Raw genomic sequence first — 16,762 nt, 5'->3', positions numbered from 1 at the left:
TTTTTTACGGATCCGGATCTATTATAAATACCTTTTTAGAGTGCATTAGCTTTTATTGATCTGTTATTGACATACGCAAGATTTATTTTGTGTAAGGTTTTATAAGGAAAGCTTCTGTTGTGCTAAGAATAGGATACCCCCGATAGTTTACCGATCCTCCATTTTGATCTCAACGAAAAAAAATGGAGAAAAATAAATTTTAAACAGTTTATTGAAGTTACAAATAGATGACACTTTATTAAGGATCCAGATCTATTATAAATACCTTTTCAGAGTGCACTAGCTTTTATTGATATCCGCAAGATTGCTTTTGGTTTAAGGTTCTATAAGAAAAGTTTCTGTTATGCTGCGAATAGGATACCCGCAATAGTTTCTTGATATAAATCTTCGGCACAGCTGTGTGTGGTTGTCCCACCCAGAATTTCATGCTTGCCTGCTTTAACCTAGAATTATCACCTCCCAGTTGTTAGAATATTCCGGCTATTGTCCGCCGTCAAAGAAACAACCAGCTGAGCAGTTGGCAGTTGTGACAATCTCACTGGAGGGAAAGAGCGAGGGAAAAAGAGCAGGAGACACAGGCAGCTACCGCAGGATCAGCAGGATATCATGAGGGTCTCTAGGCAGATTAGCGATGGCCGATTGCCCAACTGCCTGGCGTGATCAGAGGGAAAATCATTTCCATTTTCCACGCAATTCAATGCGCCACAATTCAATTCAACTCATCGCGCAGGCGCAACTCGTCTATTTCCGACGCATTTCCTTCTAATTATGCGGGCATCGGATTTCGTATCAAATTAACAACTTATGCTGGCTGCCAGCTGGGTTGGAGCTAACGGATAGAGCAGCCCATTCAGCCATCAGGTCCTATTCCTATCCTTGTACTCGCAGTCGCAATCCTCGAAAGCAATCGCATTTATTTTGTAGACTTCAAGGGGAAGGAGAGGCCCAGACAGATGCGAGTGTGTCTCTGCTCGTCGGCTACGCCACATTTCCCATATATGAGCAAACGTCAGGGAATGCGGAACCCCGTCGTCCTATGTATCTTCACCACCCCTGCCCAAGGACCAATCCCCACTCCTTTTTTTTTTGAACCCTCCTCGTGCTGTCTTGAACTACAATTGCAACATTTGCGCGCGCTAAAATGAAAACATTTTCTTCACTTATACCAGGCCGACGTCCGACGTCTTGACAAACACACAGATAAGACGGCTGGGGTACAAAAAGAATTGTGGCACGAACTACCACCAAATAAACCAGGAAGAAATACAAAGTATTTCAGTTAATTCGACTCCTGAATACCCTAAAAATGGCAACTTTTTATTAAAAACAGAGAAATAAATCAATGGTTTTTTCTATGATTTCCAAAACTATCATAAAACTAAAGTAACTGCTGAAAAAGTAATAAGAATTATTATAATCAATCACTATGAATGAATGATTGGAGTGAGAAATGCACTTTATACGACTTACTCGATAAAATTTTGTAAAACAATGAAGTAGATGTACATTGAAAATGGTGATAGAATATCTAATTGATTTGATATTTCTAAATGTAATATGAAGACCAAAACTTTACAGTATTTTACTTAATGAGTTAAAAAAAGTAATGTGGAACTATACCGTACCGAACTAGTTTTTATTGGTGCTAAGTATACCATCTTGATTTAAACAGATTCTTTTCCATCCCTTTATAAACAAGGACTTTATATAGTATAACCGTTCTGTAAGCGTTCAAATATGTAGTTCTTCAGTTTTTTAAAAATCTCAGTGAATCAAATACAAAGAATTCACTCGCGATTGAAGGTCTGTGGGAAATACCCAACCTGACATATAGGGTATACCGCAAAAAGGTGAGACAACGTAGGATCGTTGCAGCGACCCTTGCTCGAGGGTTGTTTTCTTCGTTCTTCCCCTGGGCATATCTCCTTCCCGCTCTACCTAACTACCCATCCCGCTTCCTCTCGCTCGGCCAGCTGAGCCCGATGTTTGCCTCAGCGATCTTGGACAGAAGGTGAGCTCAGTTAGGTTTTGACAGCGGAACGCGTAGGTACAGCGAAACGGGTAGCAACGGGAAAGTGGGTTTAGTGTAGAACAGAACAGACCACGAAGTACAGAACAAAAAAATTATAAAACGAACTACAGACGATTTGTTAAACAGTTTACCTTAAAAGAAAAGAAACCAAAACCGAAAGTTTAAGTTGTGTTTATGTTTGATCGTTGAGTTATTGTTATTTCGAAAGTTAAACGAGCGTTATTTATGAGACACTGAGACCGAAATCCAAAGAAATCGTAACCAAGTTAAACGGAAAATCCAGAAAACACAAGTTCGAAAATGTCTTTCTCCAAGGCCAAGTTGAAGCGTTTCAATGACGTTGATGTGGCCATCTGTGGATCGCCAGCTGCGTCCAACAGCTCGGCGGGATCGGCGGGCAGTGCCACGCCCACAGCGACGACGGCGACAGCCGCTGCTCCGCCCACCGTTCAGCCGGAACGCAAGGAGCAGATCGAGAAGTTCTTCAAGGACGCCGTGAGATTTGCCTCCAGCTCCAAGGAGGCCAAGGAGTTTGCTATTCCCAAGGAGGACAAGAAGTCGAAGGGATTGCGCCTGTTCCGTACTCCCTCGTTGCCGCAGCGCCTGCGTTTTCGTCCGGCTCCCAGTCACACGGATGCGGCGGCCAGCGGAAGCGGAAGTGGCGCCTCCACGGCGGCTTCTACTCCCCTCCATTCGGCAGCCACCACTCCCGTGAAGGAGGCCAAGTCCGCCAGCCGGCTGAAGGGCAAGGAGGCACTGCAGTTCGAAATTAGGCACAAGAACGAGCTCATCGAGAGCCAGCTAAGTCAACTGGACGTACTGCGTCGCCATGTGGAGCAGCTGAAGGAGGCCGAAGCCAAGATGCGCGAGGAGCACGAGCTGGCCACCACCAAGACGGATCAGTTGATCGAGGCTCTGACCAATGAGAATCTGTCGTACAAGACCCTGAACGAGCAGCTGGGTCAGGAGCACGCTGATCTCCTGGAGCGTTTGGCCGCCATGGAGCAGCAGTTGCAGCAGCAGCGCGAGGAGCATGAAAGCCAGGTGGAGACGCTCGTTGCCGAGAGCGAGGCACTGCGTCTGGCCAACGAGCTGCTGCAGGCGGCCAACGAGGAGCGCCAGGTGGTGGAGCAGCAGCTTCAGGCCCAACTGGCTGCCCTGCAGGCGGACGTGGCCCAGGCCCGAGAGCACTGCAGCCTGGAGCAGGCCAAGACGGCGGAGAATATCGAGTTGGTGGAGAATCTCCAAAAGACCAATGCCTCCCTGCTGGCCGATGTGGTCCAGCTGAAGCAGCAGATCGAGCAGGATGCCTTGTCCTATGGCCAGGAGGCCAAGAGCTGCCAGGCGGAGCTGGAGTGCCTGAAGGTGGAGCGTAATACACTGAAGAACGACCTGGCCAACAAGTGCACCCTCATCCGCTCTCTGCAAGATGAACTCCTCGACAAGAACTGCGAGATCGATGCCCACTGCGACACCATCCGGCAGCTGTGCCGGGAGCAGGCCAGGCACACGGAGCAGCAGCAGGCGGTGGCCAAGGTGCAGCAGCAGGTGGAGAGCGACCTGGAGGGCGCCGTGGAGCGCGAGAAGAGCTACTGGCGCGCCGAGCTGGACAAGCGCCAGAAGCTGGCCGAGAATGAGCTGATCAAGATCGAGCTGGAGAAGCAGGATGTGATGGTGCTGCTGGAGACCACCAATGATATGCTGCGCATGCGCGATGAGAAGCTGCAGAAGTGCGAGGAGCAGTTGCGAAACGGCATCGACTACTACATCCAGTTGAGCGATGCACTGCAGCAGCAGTTGGTGCAGCTGAAGCAGGACATGGCCAAGACGATCACCGAGAAGTATAACTACCAGTTGACTTTGACCAACACCAGGGCCACCGTGAACATCCTGATGGAGCGTCTCAAGAAATCCGATGCCGATGTGGAGCAATACCGCGCCGAACTGGAGTCTGTGCAGTTGGCCAAGGGAGCCTTGGAGCAGAGCTACTTGACCCTACAGGCGGATGCGGAGCAACTGCGTCAGCAGCTGACCGAAAGCCAGGAGGCACTCAGCTCCCTGAGATCCTCCTCCCAGACGCTGCAGAGCGAGGTATCGTTGAAGGAGTCCCTGCTCCATGAGCTGCTCGCCGGCGAGGCGGAGACATTGGCTAAATTCAATCAGATTGCAAACTCGTTCCAGGAGCGCATCGATGGCGACGCCCAGCTGGCCCACTACCACGAGCTGCGGCGCAAGGACGAGACGCGCGAGGCCTACATGGTGGACATGAAGAAGGCCCTGGATGAGTTCGCCACCGTGCTGCAGTTCGCCCAGTTGGAGCTGGACAACAAGGAGCAGATGCTGGTAAAGGTGCGCGAGGAGTGTGAGCAGCTGAAGCTGGAGAACATTGCCCTCAAGTCCAAGCAGCCGGCATCGGCTGCCTCCCTGCTGGGCACCCCTGGCAAGGCCAACCGATCGAACACAACCGATCTGGAGAAGATCGAGGATCTGCTGTGCGATCCGGAGCTGCGTTCCGACTGCGACAAGATCACCTCGTGGCTGCTCAACACCTCGGAGAAGTGTGTGCGCCAGGACAGCACCAGCGAGATCAGCGAACTCCTGTCCGCCGGCAAGTGCTCCCCGCGTCCCGCCCCCCGTACTCCCAAGGCGGCGACGCCGCACAGTCCGCGCACACCCCGCACCCCGCGAACCCCCCGTTCGGCTGCCAGTACGCCCAAGAAGACCGTCCTGTTCGCCGGCAAGGAGAACGTGCCCAGTCCGCCCCAGAAGCAGGTGCTCAAGGCACGCAACATCTAGGCTATTCCTTTGTACCAACTACCTACTATTATAAATTATATACCTTAGCTAAGATTCTGATTTGAAATATATTCAATACACGTTGCATACAACATAACAAGGCCAGAGGTGTTTTTGAAATCTCTTTCGAACGAACCACGACTAAATTCCAAATCTTGTTGTTTTTTAATCTCTGGTTCTTATTCGGGAAATTTGATATATTAGAGGTGTTTATCATCTCGAATCTTATTCAGTGAACTATTCTTTTAAATGTCTTTTGAAACATCCTTCAAATCAAATATCTTTTGCAAAATCCAATGAAATTTGATATGTTTATATTAATCTGTTTACAAAGGTGTCGAAAAATTCTCTGTATGTTGGTCTTAGTCCCTCCTGTTCTTCGAAAAAATTTGATATTAGTAAACCCTCCCTCCAATGCTAAGAAAATGATTTTTATGTATCAACTATATTATGCATTTATTTACACCCCTCATAAATAAAAGTAATTTTCATTTTCAAACTAGTTTTATATTTCGTTCTCAAGGTGTACAGTTTCATAGTTTTATTCAAAGTAAACTTTATTTCCCAAAGTCGTAATTTCTTATATATATAAACCTTTTTTAAAGGCTGTACCCAAACAATGTGGAAATTGTTTACGCTTTTCTTGACAACCCCGAGGGACTCGTTTTGATTTCGATCGTCGACTGCGATGGCATTTTCTCAGGCTGAACCTTCTCCAGGAAGGGGTGAATCCATCCATGCAATCCGATGGAATCTTGCGACGCTGATTACGCACACGTGGCCCTTGGCACGGTCTTATTTCCCTGGTTACTCGATGGGAACGGACTGACCTCCTCCTTAATACCTCAGTTCCTTAGTTCCTCAGGCGAAACGGAACAGCTGCGCATGCGCCTGCGCTTCCTCCTCAAGGGTGGTTTAACCTTCTTTAGTACAAGACCGAAAACGAAGGGAAATACCCATGCACCACCGACAATAACAACCACTGGTAGCTGCAAGTTCGCTTCATTAATTGTGACTTAAGCCTGTTGACGGGGTTTTCCCTTCACCTTTTTTGTTTTTCCGCTCTCCTCCTTTTCCTTCCCCTTAAAAATCCCTGGCAAGCGGCCTTTTGTCTTGTTCCGCATAATGGCCGCTTATGACCTTTGACATTTTCTGCAATGCTCACAATGCCCTGGGCAAGGTAAGTGAAGACTTGCCCAAGACGTGGATTTATTCCTCATTGTGCATACAGCTATACAGCTGTACCCTTACCTTATACCATATACCGTATACAGTACCTCGGGCAGCTGCATCAACAATTGAGGGTTCCTTTTTTTTATGGTGGGGTGCTGCACATAAGAATACAATCTATTGCGCAGAAGTAAATTGAGCAGCTTTTGTAGGCAGAACGACAATGCAAAAGGTTGGGAAAATGGTTACGGGAAACGGGAAAACGGGAGGAAGTGCCAGCACAAGTTGGCACCGTAAATCCCCGAAGAAAGTAGATTACGCATTGAGACAAGCGGTGATTAAGGTACAGGCCTACCTGAGTAAAATACGCAGAAGAATAATGTTTTTCGAGAATGTTTACCAGTACAGAAGGTCTCGTTCCATGAAAAATTAGCATTACTGTTTCGTAGAGCTATAGAAATTCCATTCTGATATGGTAATTATGTAGAAATAATGGAAGTAAAGTTGATTTCCTCTTGTCTAAAGAAAGTTTTGGTATACAGAATATTTACCAACTTTGTATAAATGTTTATCAAAAAATACTTATCAGTATTTGAACTATGTGAAACAATTATCTCTACATCGAAATAACCCAAACAGTTTTGCTACATCCTGATTAATATTTGGTGTATAGAATATTTTACAGATTTGTCTAAATGTTTATCAAAAGTTACATATTACTTTTTGAACTTTATGAAACAATTATCTCTACATCGAAATTAAGCAAACAATTTAGCAACATCCTGATTAATATTTGCCTTTCTCCTTGCAGTTTCGCACATCTGAAGGCAAAGGACACAAACTTTGAGCAGCGCTATGCCAACCTGGGCAACATCTACTTCAAGCAGGGCGTCACGGAATTCAACTGGGACAGCAATGTGGAGGATGGGCTCAGCACGGATCATTGAACTCGAAACCAAATATTACCGATTAGAAACTAGCTGTAGGACACACACCAACTCATAAATATGTAGCTGGGCAGGGCAGGTTAGAAAGGGGCGGTCACTAAGGTCACCGAAACGCAGAAGCATCAGCATAAAAATCAACCGAAGGACTTTAAACTAGCGTCTAAGCATAATGTTAATTAAGCAGACAAAAAACATCTAGCGGACTTGGCTTGTTTCATTCATACATAAGTAACACAACTAAAATAGATGAGCAAAATCTCAGAGCGCATATTATCTCTAAACCTAATCCTAAGCACAACTATGAAATCCATGACCGTAACTGTACTCCCTGCTGATAAGTCGCACCATGGTAATCCTTAGAAAATGTAAATACTTTGCAAAATATGTGTATTTTATAAAAACAAAATATTGTGAGGTGCCAGCACACTCGAATTGAAACTTCACCTTCACAGCGCATCTAAACCACACCGCCATAAATTAGATTAATTAATTAATTTGTAATTTGTAGATTTTCGTTTATTGTTACGCCAAGTCTCTGCAAAGCCAAATCCACACACTTAGTCTAAGTGCATAGTGCTTGGGAAATGTTTTCGATCCAACAACGCATTTATTTTATTTTACTACTTAGACTTCACTGTAAATACAGCAGAATAAAGTTAAACACAATCAATTTAAGTAAGAGCATAGGAATGCAATTAGTTTCGTCTACTCTATTATTTTGGCCAGTTAAAGTGAACATATGTAGAACTGTTAGCAGACATCATTATTTCAGACAATAATTAATTGGATATCGATAGCGAGCGAAATTGCAAACTTTGATCAAACAACAAAGCCAACGAAATACACACAAAGCCAATTGCCTAAATCATTAAAGAGCATAAACACATTGCCCATGACAAAAGTTATGTAAAATATTTCAAATATTAATTAATTGCATAATAATCTATGGGGCGTGTGCCATTTTATATAGCAACCATAAATGAAACTATGGAATTGCAAATTTCAAGCAGGTTCACAAAAACAATTTTATTTGCATTTTCATGATTTTGAGAGAAAAGCAAAAACCACTTTGTAGTGAACACACAAAGAAAATGCAAACACAACAAATAAAAGCAGGTAAAATTGAATAAAACAAATGGATTATTGAGTATACAAAGGCGTTCTTTATTTATGCTTTGTCACCAAAATTCGGTGAGTGGGAAAAATGAGTTGCTTTTGGTAACACAAGGAAAATACTTATTTTTCATGGTCACTTAAAATAAAATATACCCAAGTATAGTTTTGGGAGTGTTGAAATATTTAACATAATAAAATACCATTGCATTGTTTTAGACATACTGGTAAATCAAAAATGTGGTAGTGTGTTTTTAGGCCAACTACAAATTTAAACTGTATTGATTTTTCATATTTTTTCTTATGATTATTTTTTATGTGTGTCTTTATCCTCTTTCTATTTAAAATGAAATGTCTATCCCTATTAACTTACAGAAATATTCCACTTCCTACCAGTCCCAAAATAGATAACATTTTTTAAGCTTAGCTTTGTTTATACTTAAAATAAACAAATCATTGTCATCTTTTCAATTAGGACCTTTTTAATAGTCCCACGTAATAGTGGAAAAATTTATTTGTCTTATCTTAGAGACAATAAATATTTATTGGGTACTAAATAGATCTGCTTCATATTCCAACACCCCATACGTCATAGATGTTATAAAAGCGCAGAAAACGAACCTAATAATAAGACATCACCCAGACGAATCAGAAAATCTCCGACTAATTTGCACCAATTTGAGGGAACAACTAAACGGAAGAGCAAACATCGTTTTCGCTCCCGTAAGCCCAAGCCCATGGGATCGATAGGAAATTAGCAAAGTCAGTACGCGTACGTACGCCAAGGTGTAAGTTTCGGATTGGATATGCCGGAATCGCAGTCGACGGGTAGCTATCCGGGGAAGTCCTCCCCAGAATTGGACGTTGTGGAGCAGGTGAATGGGAGTTTTGGACGCTGGCAGTTGCGCACCATACTGCTCATATTCCTCTGCAAGATTCCCAGCGCCTGGTTCACAGCCATTATCATCTATACCGCTCCTTATCCCTGGAAGGGGGAGCTGGTCTGCCATCCGGCCGAATGGAATGAAAGCCGATCGCGTGCGGAGCATATTAGCCAGATCTATCCACTTTGGCAGGATGCAAGGAGCACGGATCGGCTGTTCAATGTGGATGTGTGCAATGCCTACTCGGATTCCCTGGCCCGGGGATTCGTCCGCAGTCATGGTCGGCAGTGGAACGCCTCGGAATCGAAGGAGCCGGATGCCCAGTCTTCGCTGCCCTGCGAGCATGTGGAACACATGACGGACTATAGATCCCTGATCATCCAGTTCGATCTAATCTGCTCTCGTCGCGTTTTAGTGGCGGTGACGCAATCTTTTCATGCTCTCGGCGCCCTGATTGGCGGTCTAATGGCCTACTCTGCTCTCAAAATGTTTGTATTTGACTAAAGTATTTATTTTAACCCAGTGTGATAATTATAATTTCTTTATCCTTAGCATTAGTCCACGCCGTTTGATGTTGCTCGGCATGATTGGACAGATATTTTGTGGTAACCTCACCGGTTTAGTGGACACCTACCAGTTGCACATCTACTTTCGCTGCCTTACTTCCATATTTTGTGCTCTTATGTATACTTCCGGACAGTTTATATGTGAGTATTTAATTTATTAGCTTATTTAATTTAAAAAAAAAATATTTTTTAGTCCGAACCTAGTTAGTTCTTAAGTAAAGCACATAAAAAGACCCAAGATACGAACATAACTAATATAAATGTTCTCTCTAGTAAACGACATAACCTCGGGACAGGCTCGCATCATAGTGATCACTCTATCGGAGCTGTTCTGGTCCATGGGTCTAGTACTCCTCCCTGCCATTTCCATATACTTTGACGACTGGAGCTACCTGTACGTGGCCATCTCCTCCTCCCTGATTGTTCTGGTTTGGCTGCATCGATGGATAGCGGATTCTCCTCGCTGGCTGCTGCAACACCAGCGGATTGAGTCTGCGCTCCGCCAGCTCCTGGAATCTGCCACCTACAACAATCGGAAGGTTCCACTCACCCTCGATGTTCAGCTCACGGTGTACGCCAATGACCTGGAGCAAATGGCCAAAAAGAAGCCTGGTTACTGCCAAATCTGGGATGGCGAGACGAAACGCAGTCAACTATTGTACATTCACTGGATCTGGGGTTGTGCTATGGTACTTTATAACATCATTCTGCTGATGATCCGGAACTTAGGAGCCCAACAAGTGCATGTGAACACAGCGGCCTTGGGTTTTGCTGAGATGGTGGGCGTTTTTGTGGGTCTTTACCTGATCCTATACACACGTCGACATTGGCGGTGGGCAGGAAATCTGATGATTATAGCGGGTCTGAGTACTTACTTGATATGGCTTTTACCCGAAACTGGTAAGTATTATAATAATAATCAGATATTAGCTGGCTAAAAAGGTTATTTCTCTCACAGAACGTAACTCCAGACGCGTGGGACTGGAACTGGTCTTCTGGTTTATCTTAAAGGTGGCCAACTCCGCCTCGATAGCCGTTTTGACCACCTGCACCAGTGAAATCGTGTCCAAGGAGAAACGGGTGCTCCTGCTGCTGTCCGTGATCTCATTCAGTCGAATGTGCCTGGTCTTCTGCCCGCTGCTGAGCTGCCTCACTGTCATCCATCACCTGGTTCCGATCACCATCTTGGCTACTATTGGTTGGATCTATGGACTGGCCCTGCGTCGCCTCAATCGCTACTACTGGAACACGGAGCAGCCGCAGATGAGCCAGGTGCCCACGCCCAACACTTATCGTCGCCAGTCGGCCATCATATTGCGCCGCTGCAGCACCGACAGCTCAGATTGCAGTGCCTATAGCAACGAACTGTTGAGCAACTTTGAGAGGAATATGGCAGTCAGTATAGCCGACATTTGGCACATCAACTTCCATCCCTCCAGTGAGATCGAAACGGAACTGGAGCAGCACAGACCGCAAACTTGCAGGTCGCACAGCTCGGAAACCATTTGAAGAGCTTTCCTGAAGCCCAAAAGTAGGCTTTGTTATGTGATTGAAAAAAACAAGCCAATCCTATTTGTTGTTGATAGTAAAAGTGTTTATATATAATTACGAATTCCCTTAACATATCTCAATAAAAACTAGAAATATTGTGTAAAAACACACCCACTTTTTAAAGTCTTTCAAACAAGTCTTCATCTCATTAATGAATTTCACCACAAAATTGATGGCTTGCCTAAGGGTATCAAACCAAAATCAGAGCATTTAACGTCATATATCGCTAATTAAATTATACATTATCTTTTGTTTGAAGTTGGCCTTATGTTCTTAATTAGCGAACGGTGCGATACAAATTAAACCAATTTAATTTATAAATTTATGATAATCAATTGATGACGCTGTATACACATCCTGGTAAATATGGAAGCTATAGTAAAGATTAAGAGGATTATGTATTGGCAATAAAGAGAGCCAAATTAATGTAGGTCAATGCATCAAATGAAGAGCAACACCATCGATGTGTCGAAGCTAAAAAAAAGCGGCAGAGACAATAAAGATTAAAATAGAAATCCGCAAGGAAGGTGAATAAGAATTTGTACAAGCCCGAAAGGCAAAGGCTGATAACGTAAAGTAATAATGTTATGGCTTCCAAGCTATAAACCCCCTACTAAAGAACCTCCACCCACCTTTTGAGCGGCCAAGATAATGCACACTTGATAGGGGTAAAAACTAATAACATAAAGAGCATTGAAAGACACTCAATCGATCCGTCAGCTATTCCATTAAATAAAATATTTAATGGGCAAACAAACGGAAAACGACTCAATGCTGTTACTTACATATTTTTGACTCAACTGCTTCAAATTAGTTATAACCTATAAAATATCGCTGAAACTTTTAGAAAAAAATTTCCAAAAAATCAGCAGCCCAATAAGTTTTTATCATTTGAGCAAATTCATTAAGTAAATTAACGCTTCGAGTCTCCGAGTGGACGGCCAGTCGGCTCACTCCCTGTCTATAGTTCCCCACGCGACATTGGATTCAGTTGCCATTTGATTCTCGGCCGATTGAGACGCGAGTGCTCCAAGAAGAAAATCGGGGCTGGGACGTGCGAATTGGAAAGCTGCCTTTTACGAAACCCGAACCGCGTGCATAATTTTTATTGTCGCCTAATTAATTTATATTAATTTGTATGCCATCAAATGAACAAACAACAAAGTGATATCGCGAAAAAATAAATGGTGTTGTGAATGAAAGAATAATCAACGGAAATATTTTTATGTTTGCTTAGAAACCACAAAAAGTGATCGTGAAAATAATATAAGAAGTGATATTTAACTGATATAAGGTCAGTTGATTTTTAATTCATATTAAAAAATATTTATTATGCAAATAGATTTTCCTTGAAACATTTATTAATTACCTTATGAAGGTGCCTCCTACATTCATTGTATGAAATGTAGACACTGCACTTAATAATACCCTTGTCAAAAACTCGAGCAATCCATTAATTTGACACGAGTATGCCTTCCCAGTGGCTCACTATTTCAGCCCCATAAGCAATTATAAATTTGCATTTGGGTTCGAAACAAGTCGATCAACCAATAATACGACCTACCGCCCCTGTCATTGCCTAGATGTATAACAGATACTGAATAGGAAATTCAAATATTCAGCACCGGCACGACCAGTTTTCTGCAATTAGCACTGCCTGGAAAATTAGGAATTAAAATATTTGCGTTACCAATAAATAGACACACTGCAGGTGGGACCACTTGTAACCCAGACAATAGCGAATTAGCACCTGTGGAATTGAGGCATAAGGAGTGTGTCAATATAGATAATCCAACAAAGATGATACAGGTGAATCTGTCGCGAATTAACAACCTAATCTTATTGCAAATCTTTTGCCATATTTGGCCTCGACAAATAAGGGCTAGCAAACAGATAAAGCAGCTATACGAAAGACACCCATTATCTGCCCTTAATCAACCTCCTTTTGGCTTATCGATAAAACAATAATCAGGCGTGATTTGCGATATGATATCAGTATCAGTGGAGGAATATGGCACACAAGAACTTCAAACAGGTTAAAGAAATCCCAGAGCTTAGCTAATTTATTAATGAATGAAATTAACAAAGATTACAGACTTATTAATGGTTACAGATGGGGAAAAAACTTGATTTATGCTAACCAGAAGCTTTTGAAAAATCGTGTCAGGATCATAAGTGATGCAAAATTTTCCTGCATTCTCTTTTTATAAATATTAAAGTAGCTCCTAACATATTTTCCCGTAATTATTTATGACAATCCCATATGTAATATGTTATTACTAATAACGAAAGTCAATCAAATGAATAGAAACCGCAGATATTTCAAGAATCCCGCGTGATATTCAATGCCTTTGATCGACTGATTTCAGCTGTAAACCGCTTTCAATTTATATCAATTGGAAGGGTCGGTAAATAGAGCGGGGGTATTGAAATAAAAGAAATAATAAAAACAAATAAATAAATGGAATCGTTTTTCACTCCCCGATCATTCGCAGAATGTTCCACTAGAGAGACGCCACTGGAGCAATGGTCAATCCGTCGCCAGCCCGAGGTGGAGAGCCCACTGCCCCCCACATCCTGCCCAATGAGATGGAGAATGATCTGGACAAGAGGATGGCTTCGCCACCACCTCCACCAGCACCTCCGGGTAGCGATGTCATTGCGGATGTGGTGGGTGACTTTGGCATCTGGCAGCTGAGAACCATCCTCATCATCTTCCTGTGCAAAATCCCCGCCGCCTGGTTCATGGCTTGCATCATCTTTACCGGACCGGAGCTCTATCCCATCTCGGAGTTCAGATGCGATACCAGCTACCTGGTCAGCAGTAGTAACTCCAGCTTCAGTGTCTCGGATAACCAGTGTTATGTGGTGGATGAATCCACTGGGAGCTGCAGCGAGTGCGAGCAATTCACCTACGATTCCAGCTTCGACTCCCTAATCATGCAGTTCAACCTGGTCTGCCTGAGGGACATCTTCGTGGCCTGGACGCAGTACTGGCATCTGTTTGGTGTCCTCGTAGGCGGCGTTATGGGCACCAAGATGATGCTGGGAATCAGTCCGAGGAGCACTTATTGTGTGGGTGCAGTGGCGCAGATTGTTTGTGGCGTGGTCACTGGATATGCCAGGGATTTCAGCCTCCACTGCGCCTTCCGCTGCCTCTCCGCAGTTTGCTGTGCTATCATGTTCACAGCCGGTCAAGCAATATGTAAGTTTCTCTAGAATTAGTGGGAATACTTATCCTAAATTACCCATTTTATATAAACCTTTTTAGTTGCCGACATAACGGCGGGAATGCATCGCATAGGTGCCATCATTTTGTACGATACCTTCTGGTCCATTGGGGTCATCCTGCTGCCGGGCCTTTCTTCCTTCTTCAATAGCTGGTCCCTGATCTATGTGGGTATCACCTTCCCCACCATTATGCTGATCTTACTGCTCTACTGGACGCCCGATTCACCTCGCTGGCTGCTCCGGCATGCCGTGGATCGCTTCTCCATCGACAACGTGGAGGAGATTGTGCGGGGAGGAGCAGCGATTAATGATCGCACCTTTAAGATCCCTCCGGACTTCCGGCTGCAGCTGGAGCAACTGAGTGAGCGACTGAAGGCTGCTCCGCCACCCGCTCCTTGGAGGGAATTGTGGAAGGGGAAGCGGGCCAAGACGCACATGGTGGCCGCCCATCTGGCACTGGCCTTCTTCGTCATCAACTTCATGGGCATGCTACTTAATATAAGATCGTTTGGAAGGGACTATCTGGTGCCCAATACCATTGCCATGGGTGAGTTTATGATTTGAAAACTATTTTAAAGATCTTATTGGTATAAGGCTTAATTTGGAAAACCCACCCCATCGCATACACGTATTTATGATCGATATTTTTACGTGGAACTTATTATAGTCCTTTATTATGTGGTTTTCTTTAAAAATATTCTACACATATCTGAACGCATAAATTAATTATAATACAAATAAAATGTCAGCAGATGATAATATATATTTAAAGTACACCATTTAAAAATCATAAACTAACATATTACAAATAAAATCATCATCAGATCATAAGTCTCAGTAACTTGTCAGAAAAAATTGTATAGATTTATATTATAAAATTGTATTTATCTAAATTCTTAAATTAAATACAATACAAAACAAGAAAGGAAGTTATGGGTGAGTTTATGATCTGAAAACCATTTTAAAGATCTTATTGGTATAAGGTTTAATTTGGAAAACCCACCCCATCGCATACTCGTATTTATGATCTATATTTTTTCGTGGAACTTATAATAGTCCTTTATTATGTGGTTTTCTTTAAAAATATTCTACACATATCTGAACGCATAAATTAAATATAATACAAATAAAATGTCAGCAGATGATAATATATATATAAAGTACACTATTTAAAAATCATAAATTAACATATTACAAATAAAATCATCATCAGATCATAAAAGTAACTTGTCAAAAAAAATTGTATAGATTTATATTGTAAAATTGTATTTATCTAAATTCTTAAATTAAATACAATACAAAACAAGAAACGAAGTTAACTTCGGCAAGCCAAAGTTTGTATACCCTTGCAGGTATAATTATTAAATTTAATTCGAAATTCTTAATTCTTCTTTGTCAGACATAATTAACATTAATTTGTCAGATAAGATTAGTAAGATACAAATTTAAAAAGTGTATTTAGTTTTAAGTCTAATTGTGATTTATAGTTGAATCCCATAGGATCTATAGATTTTCCATTGCTAATGCATATTCTTTACTTCTAATCTAATTTCACTTTCACACCTTTGACTAACTCATCCTTTATTTGTAGGATTTTCGGAAATCATTGGCTGCTTCCTGGCCCTCCACTTTGCCCTCAAGCACAACAAGTGGAAGTGGCAATGTGCGGGGGTCTTCAACATATTAGCTGGAATCCTGGGCTGCATGGGCTGGATATTCACCAATGCTGACTCGAGTAGGTATATCCTAACATATTATTAAAGATTATATTTATAATGATTTTTCCCCCAGTGGATGCTGATCTGAAAGTCAGTCTGTGGATGATCATAGCCACCATACCCAAGGCGGCTGTCTCCTGTGCCCAATCGATGATCCTGGCCTGCATGAATGAACTGATGCCGGCGAACAAGAAGCAGCTCTTCGTCTTCTCCGTGGTCACCTGGGCGCGGGTGTGGCTCCTCTCGGCCCCGTTCTTCAATGTCTTGAGGAAGATCGACACGGCCATGTCGTTGACCTCGTATTGTGTGTTCAGTATTCTGGGTGGAATCTGCACCAGCCTGCTCCTCACGCCCAGGACGAGTGTTTCGCCGGTTGTGCCCCAATTGGAACCCAGTGACAAGAAGGAGCAATCCCCTCTGAACTCCCCAGTTTGGACCGTCGAATCCGATGTGAACAATACTCGATTGTAGGCGGCGGAGATAGCAGTTTTTTGCCAATTAATAGTCTTTGTATTATCAGCTAATGAAACAACATTCTTCTGTGATTAGGTTAAGTGAATTGTTATTTTAAATGCTTGCAGTTTTACTACAGAATATTGGTTGTTTTTTGAACTGTTAGTCATTTGCTTTGGGGGAAAAACTAGGGGAATATGTTATACATTATCTTATATCATTTCACCCATTACTCAACGGAAAAGCTTTTAAAATATTTTCCTTAGCTAGCTCACAACGAAAATAATAAGTTCGTTTTTGC

The 16,762-nt window shown here is 42.9% G+C and overlaps 4 protein-coding genes across 6 annotated transcripts in view; all 4 read left to right on the top strand.

Annotated features, from left to right (window-relative positions):
• LOC119559820 (heparan-sulfate 6-O-sulfotransferase 2) overlaps window positions 1-8,070 on the top strand; it is a 90,919-nt gene extending 82,849 nt beyond the window's left edge. Inside the window, exon 6 of the mRNA XM_037872912.1 lies at window positions 6,810-8,070. Coding sequence (XP_037728840.1) covers window positions 6,810-6,945 — 136 coding nt within the window. The 3' untranslated portion in view covers window positions 6,946-8,070. The remainder of the gene's footprint in view (window positions 1-6,809) is intronic.
• On the top strand, window positions 1,972-6,128 carry LOC119559818 (CAP-Gly domain-containing linker protein 1). 2 transcript variants are annotated; one of them, XM_037872909.1, is made up of 2 exons: window positions 1,972-4,123; window positions 4,214-6,128. In XM_037872909.1, exons 1-2 carry the CDS (start codon window positions 2,333-2,335, stop codon window positions 4,826-4,828), a joined length of 2,406 nt encoding a protein of 801 aa, XP_037728837.1. In that variant the 5' UTR covers window positions 1,972-2,332; the 3' UTR covers window positions 4,829-6,128. The 2 variants fall into 2 exon arrangements, with proteins under 2 accessions (XP_037728837.1, XP_037728836.1); XM_037872908.1 differs by having other exon boundaries at window positions 1,972-6,128.
• Window positions 8,071-8,240: 170 nt separating the features above from the next.
• On the top strand, window positions 8,241-11,122 carry LOC119559819 (solute carrier family 22 member 19). Of its 2 annotated transcripts, XM_037872911.1 has the most exons (5): window positions 8,241-8,933; window positions 8,994-9,430; window positions 9,495-9,649; window positions 9,782-10,408; window positions 10,467-11,122. In XM_037872911.1, the coding sequence occupies exons 1-5, from the start codon at window positions 8,865-8,867 to the stop codon at window positions 11,015-11,017; spliced, it is 1,839 nt and encodes a 612-aa protein (XP_037728839.1). In that variant the 5' UTR covers window positions 8,241-8,864; the 3' UTR covers window positions 11,018-11,122. The 2 variants fall into 2 exon arrangements, with proteins under 2 accessions (XP_037728839.1, XP_037728838.1); XM_037872910.1 differs by having other exon boundaries at window positions 8,865-9,430.
• Window positions 11,123-12,045: 923 nt separating this feature from the next.
• LOC119560786 (solute carrier family 22 member 13) lies at window positions 12,046-16,620 on the top strand. The gene is made up of 5 exons (XM_037874415.1): window positions 12,046-12,353; window positions 13,555-14,264; window positions 14,331-14,837; window positions 15,882-16,025; window positions 16,082-16,620. Exons 2-5 carry the CDS (start codon window positions 13,586-13,588, stop codon window positions 16,477-16,479), a joined length of 1,728 nt encoding a protein of 575 aa, XP_037730343.1. The 5' UTR covers window positions 12,046-12,353; window positions 13,555-13,585; the 3' UTR covers window positions 16,480-16,620.
• Window positions 16,621-16,762: the final 142 nt, after the last annotated feature.

This window comes from Drosophila subpulchrella, unplaced genomic scaffold, assembly GCF_014743375.2.
Source record: "Drosophila subpulchrella strain 33 F10 #4 breed RU33 unplaced genomic scaffold, RU_Dsub_v1.1 Primary Assembly Seq354, whole genome shotgun sequence".
In the NCBI taxonomy this organism is placed as follows: Eukaryota; Metazoa; Arthropoda; class Insecta; order Diptera; family Drosophilidae; genus Drosophila; species Drosophila subpulchrella.
This window is presented reverse-complemented; position numbering and strand designations above follow the sequence as displayed.

Bases quoted from the DNA above. Each gene is read 5' to 3' on its own strand.
- LOC119559818 (XM_037872908.1), top strand. From the start codon at position 2,333: ATGTCTTTCTCCAAGGCCAAGTTGAAGCGTTTCAATGACGTTGATGTG.
- LOC119559819 (XM_037872910.1), top strand. From the start codon at position 8,865: ATGCCGGAATCGCAGTCGACGGGTAGCTATCCGGGGAAGTCCTCCCCA. The intron at 9,431-9,494 runs GTTTGTATTTGA...CTTTATCCTTAG, and splicing joins GCCTACTCTGCTCTCAAAAT to CATTAGTCCACGCCGTTTGA. The intron at 9,650-9,781 runs GTGAGTATTTAA...TGTTCTCTCTAG, and splicing joins TACTTCCGGACAGTTTATAT to TAAACGACATAACCTCGGGA.
- LOC119560786 (XM_037874415.1), top strand. From the start codon at position 13,586: ATGGTCAATCCGTCGCCAGCCCGAGGTGGAGAGCCCACTGCCCCCCAC. The intron at 14,265-14,330 runs GTAAGTTTCTCT...AAACCTTTTTAG, and splicing joins CACAGCCGGTCAAGCAATAT to TTGCCGACATAACGGCGGGA. The intron at 14,838-15,881 runs GTGAGTTTATGA...CTTTATTTGTAG, and splicing joins GCCCAATACCATTGCCATGG to GATTTTCGGAAATCATTGGC.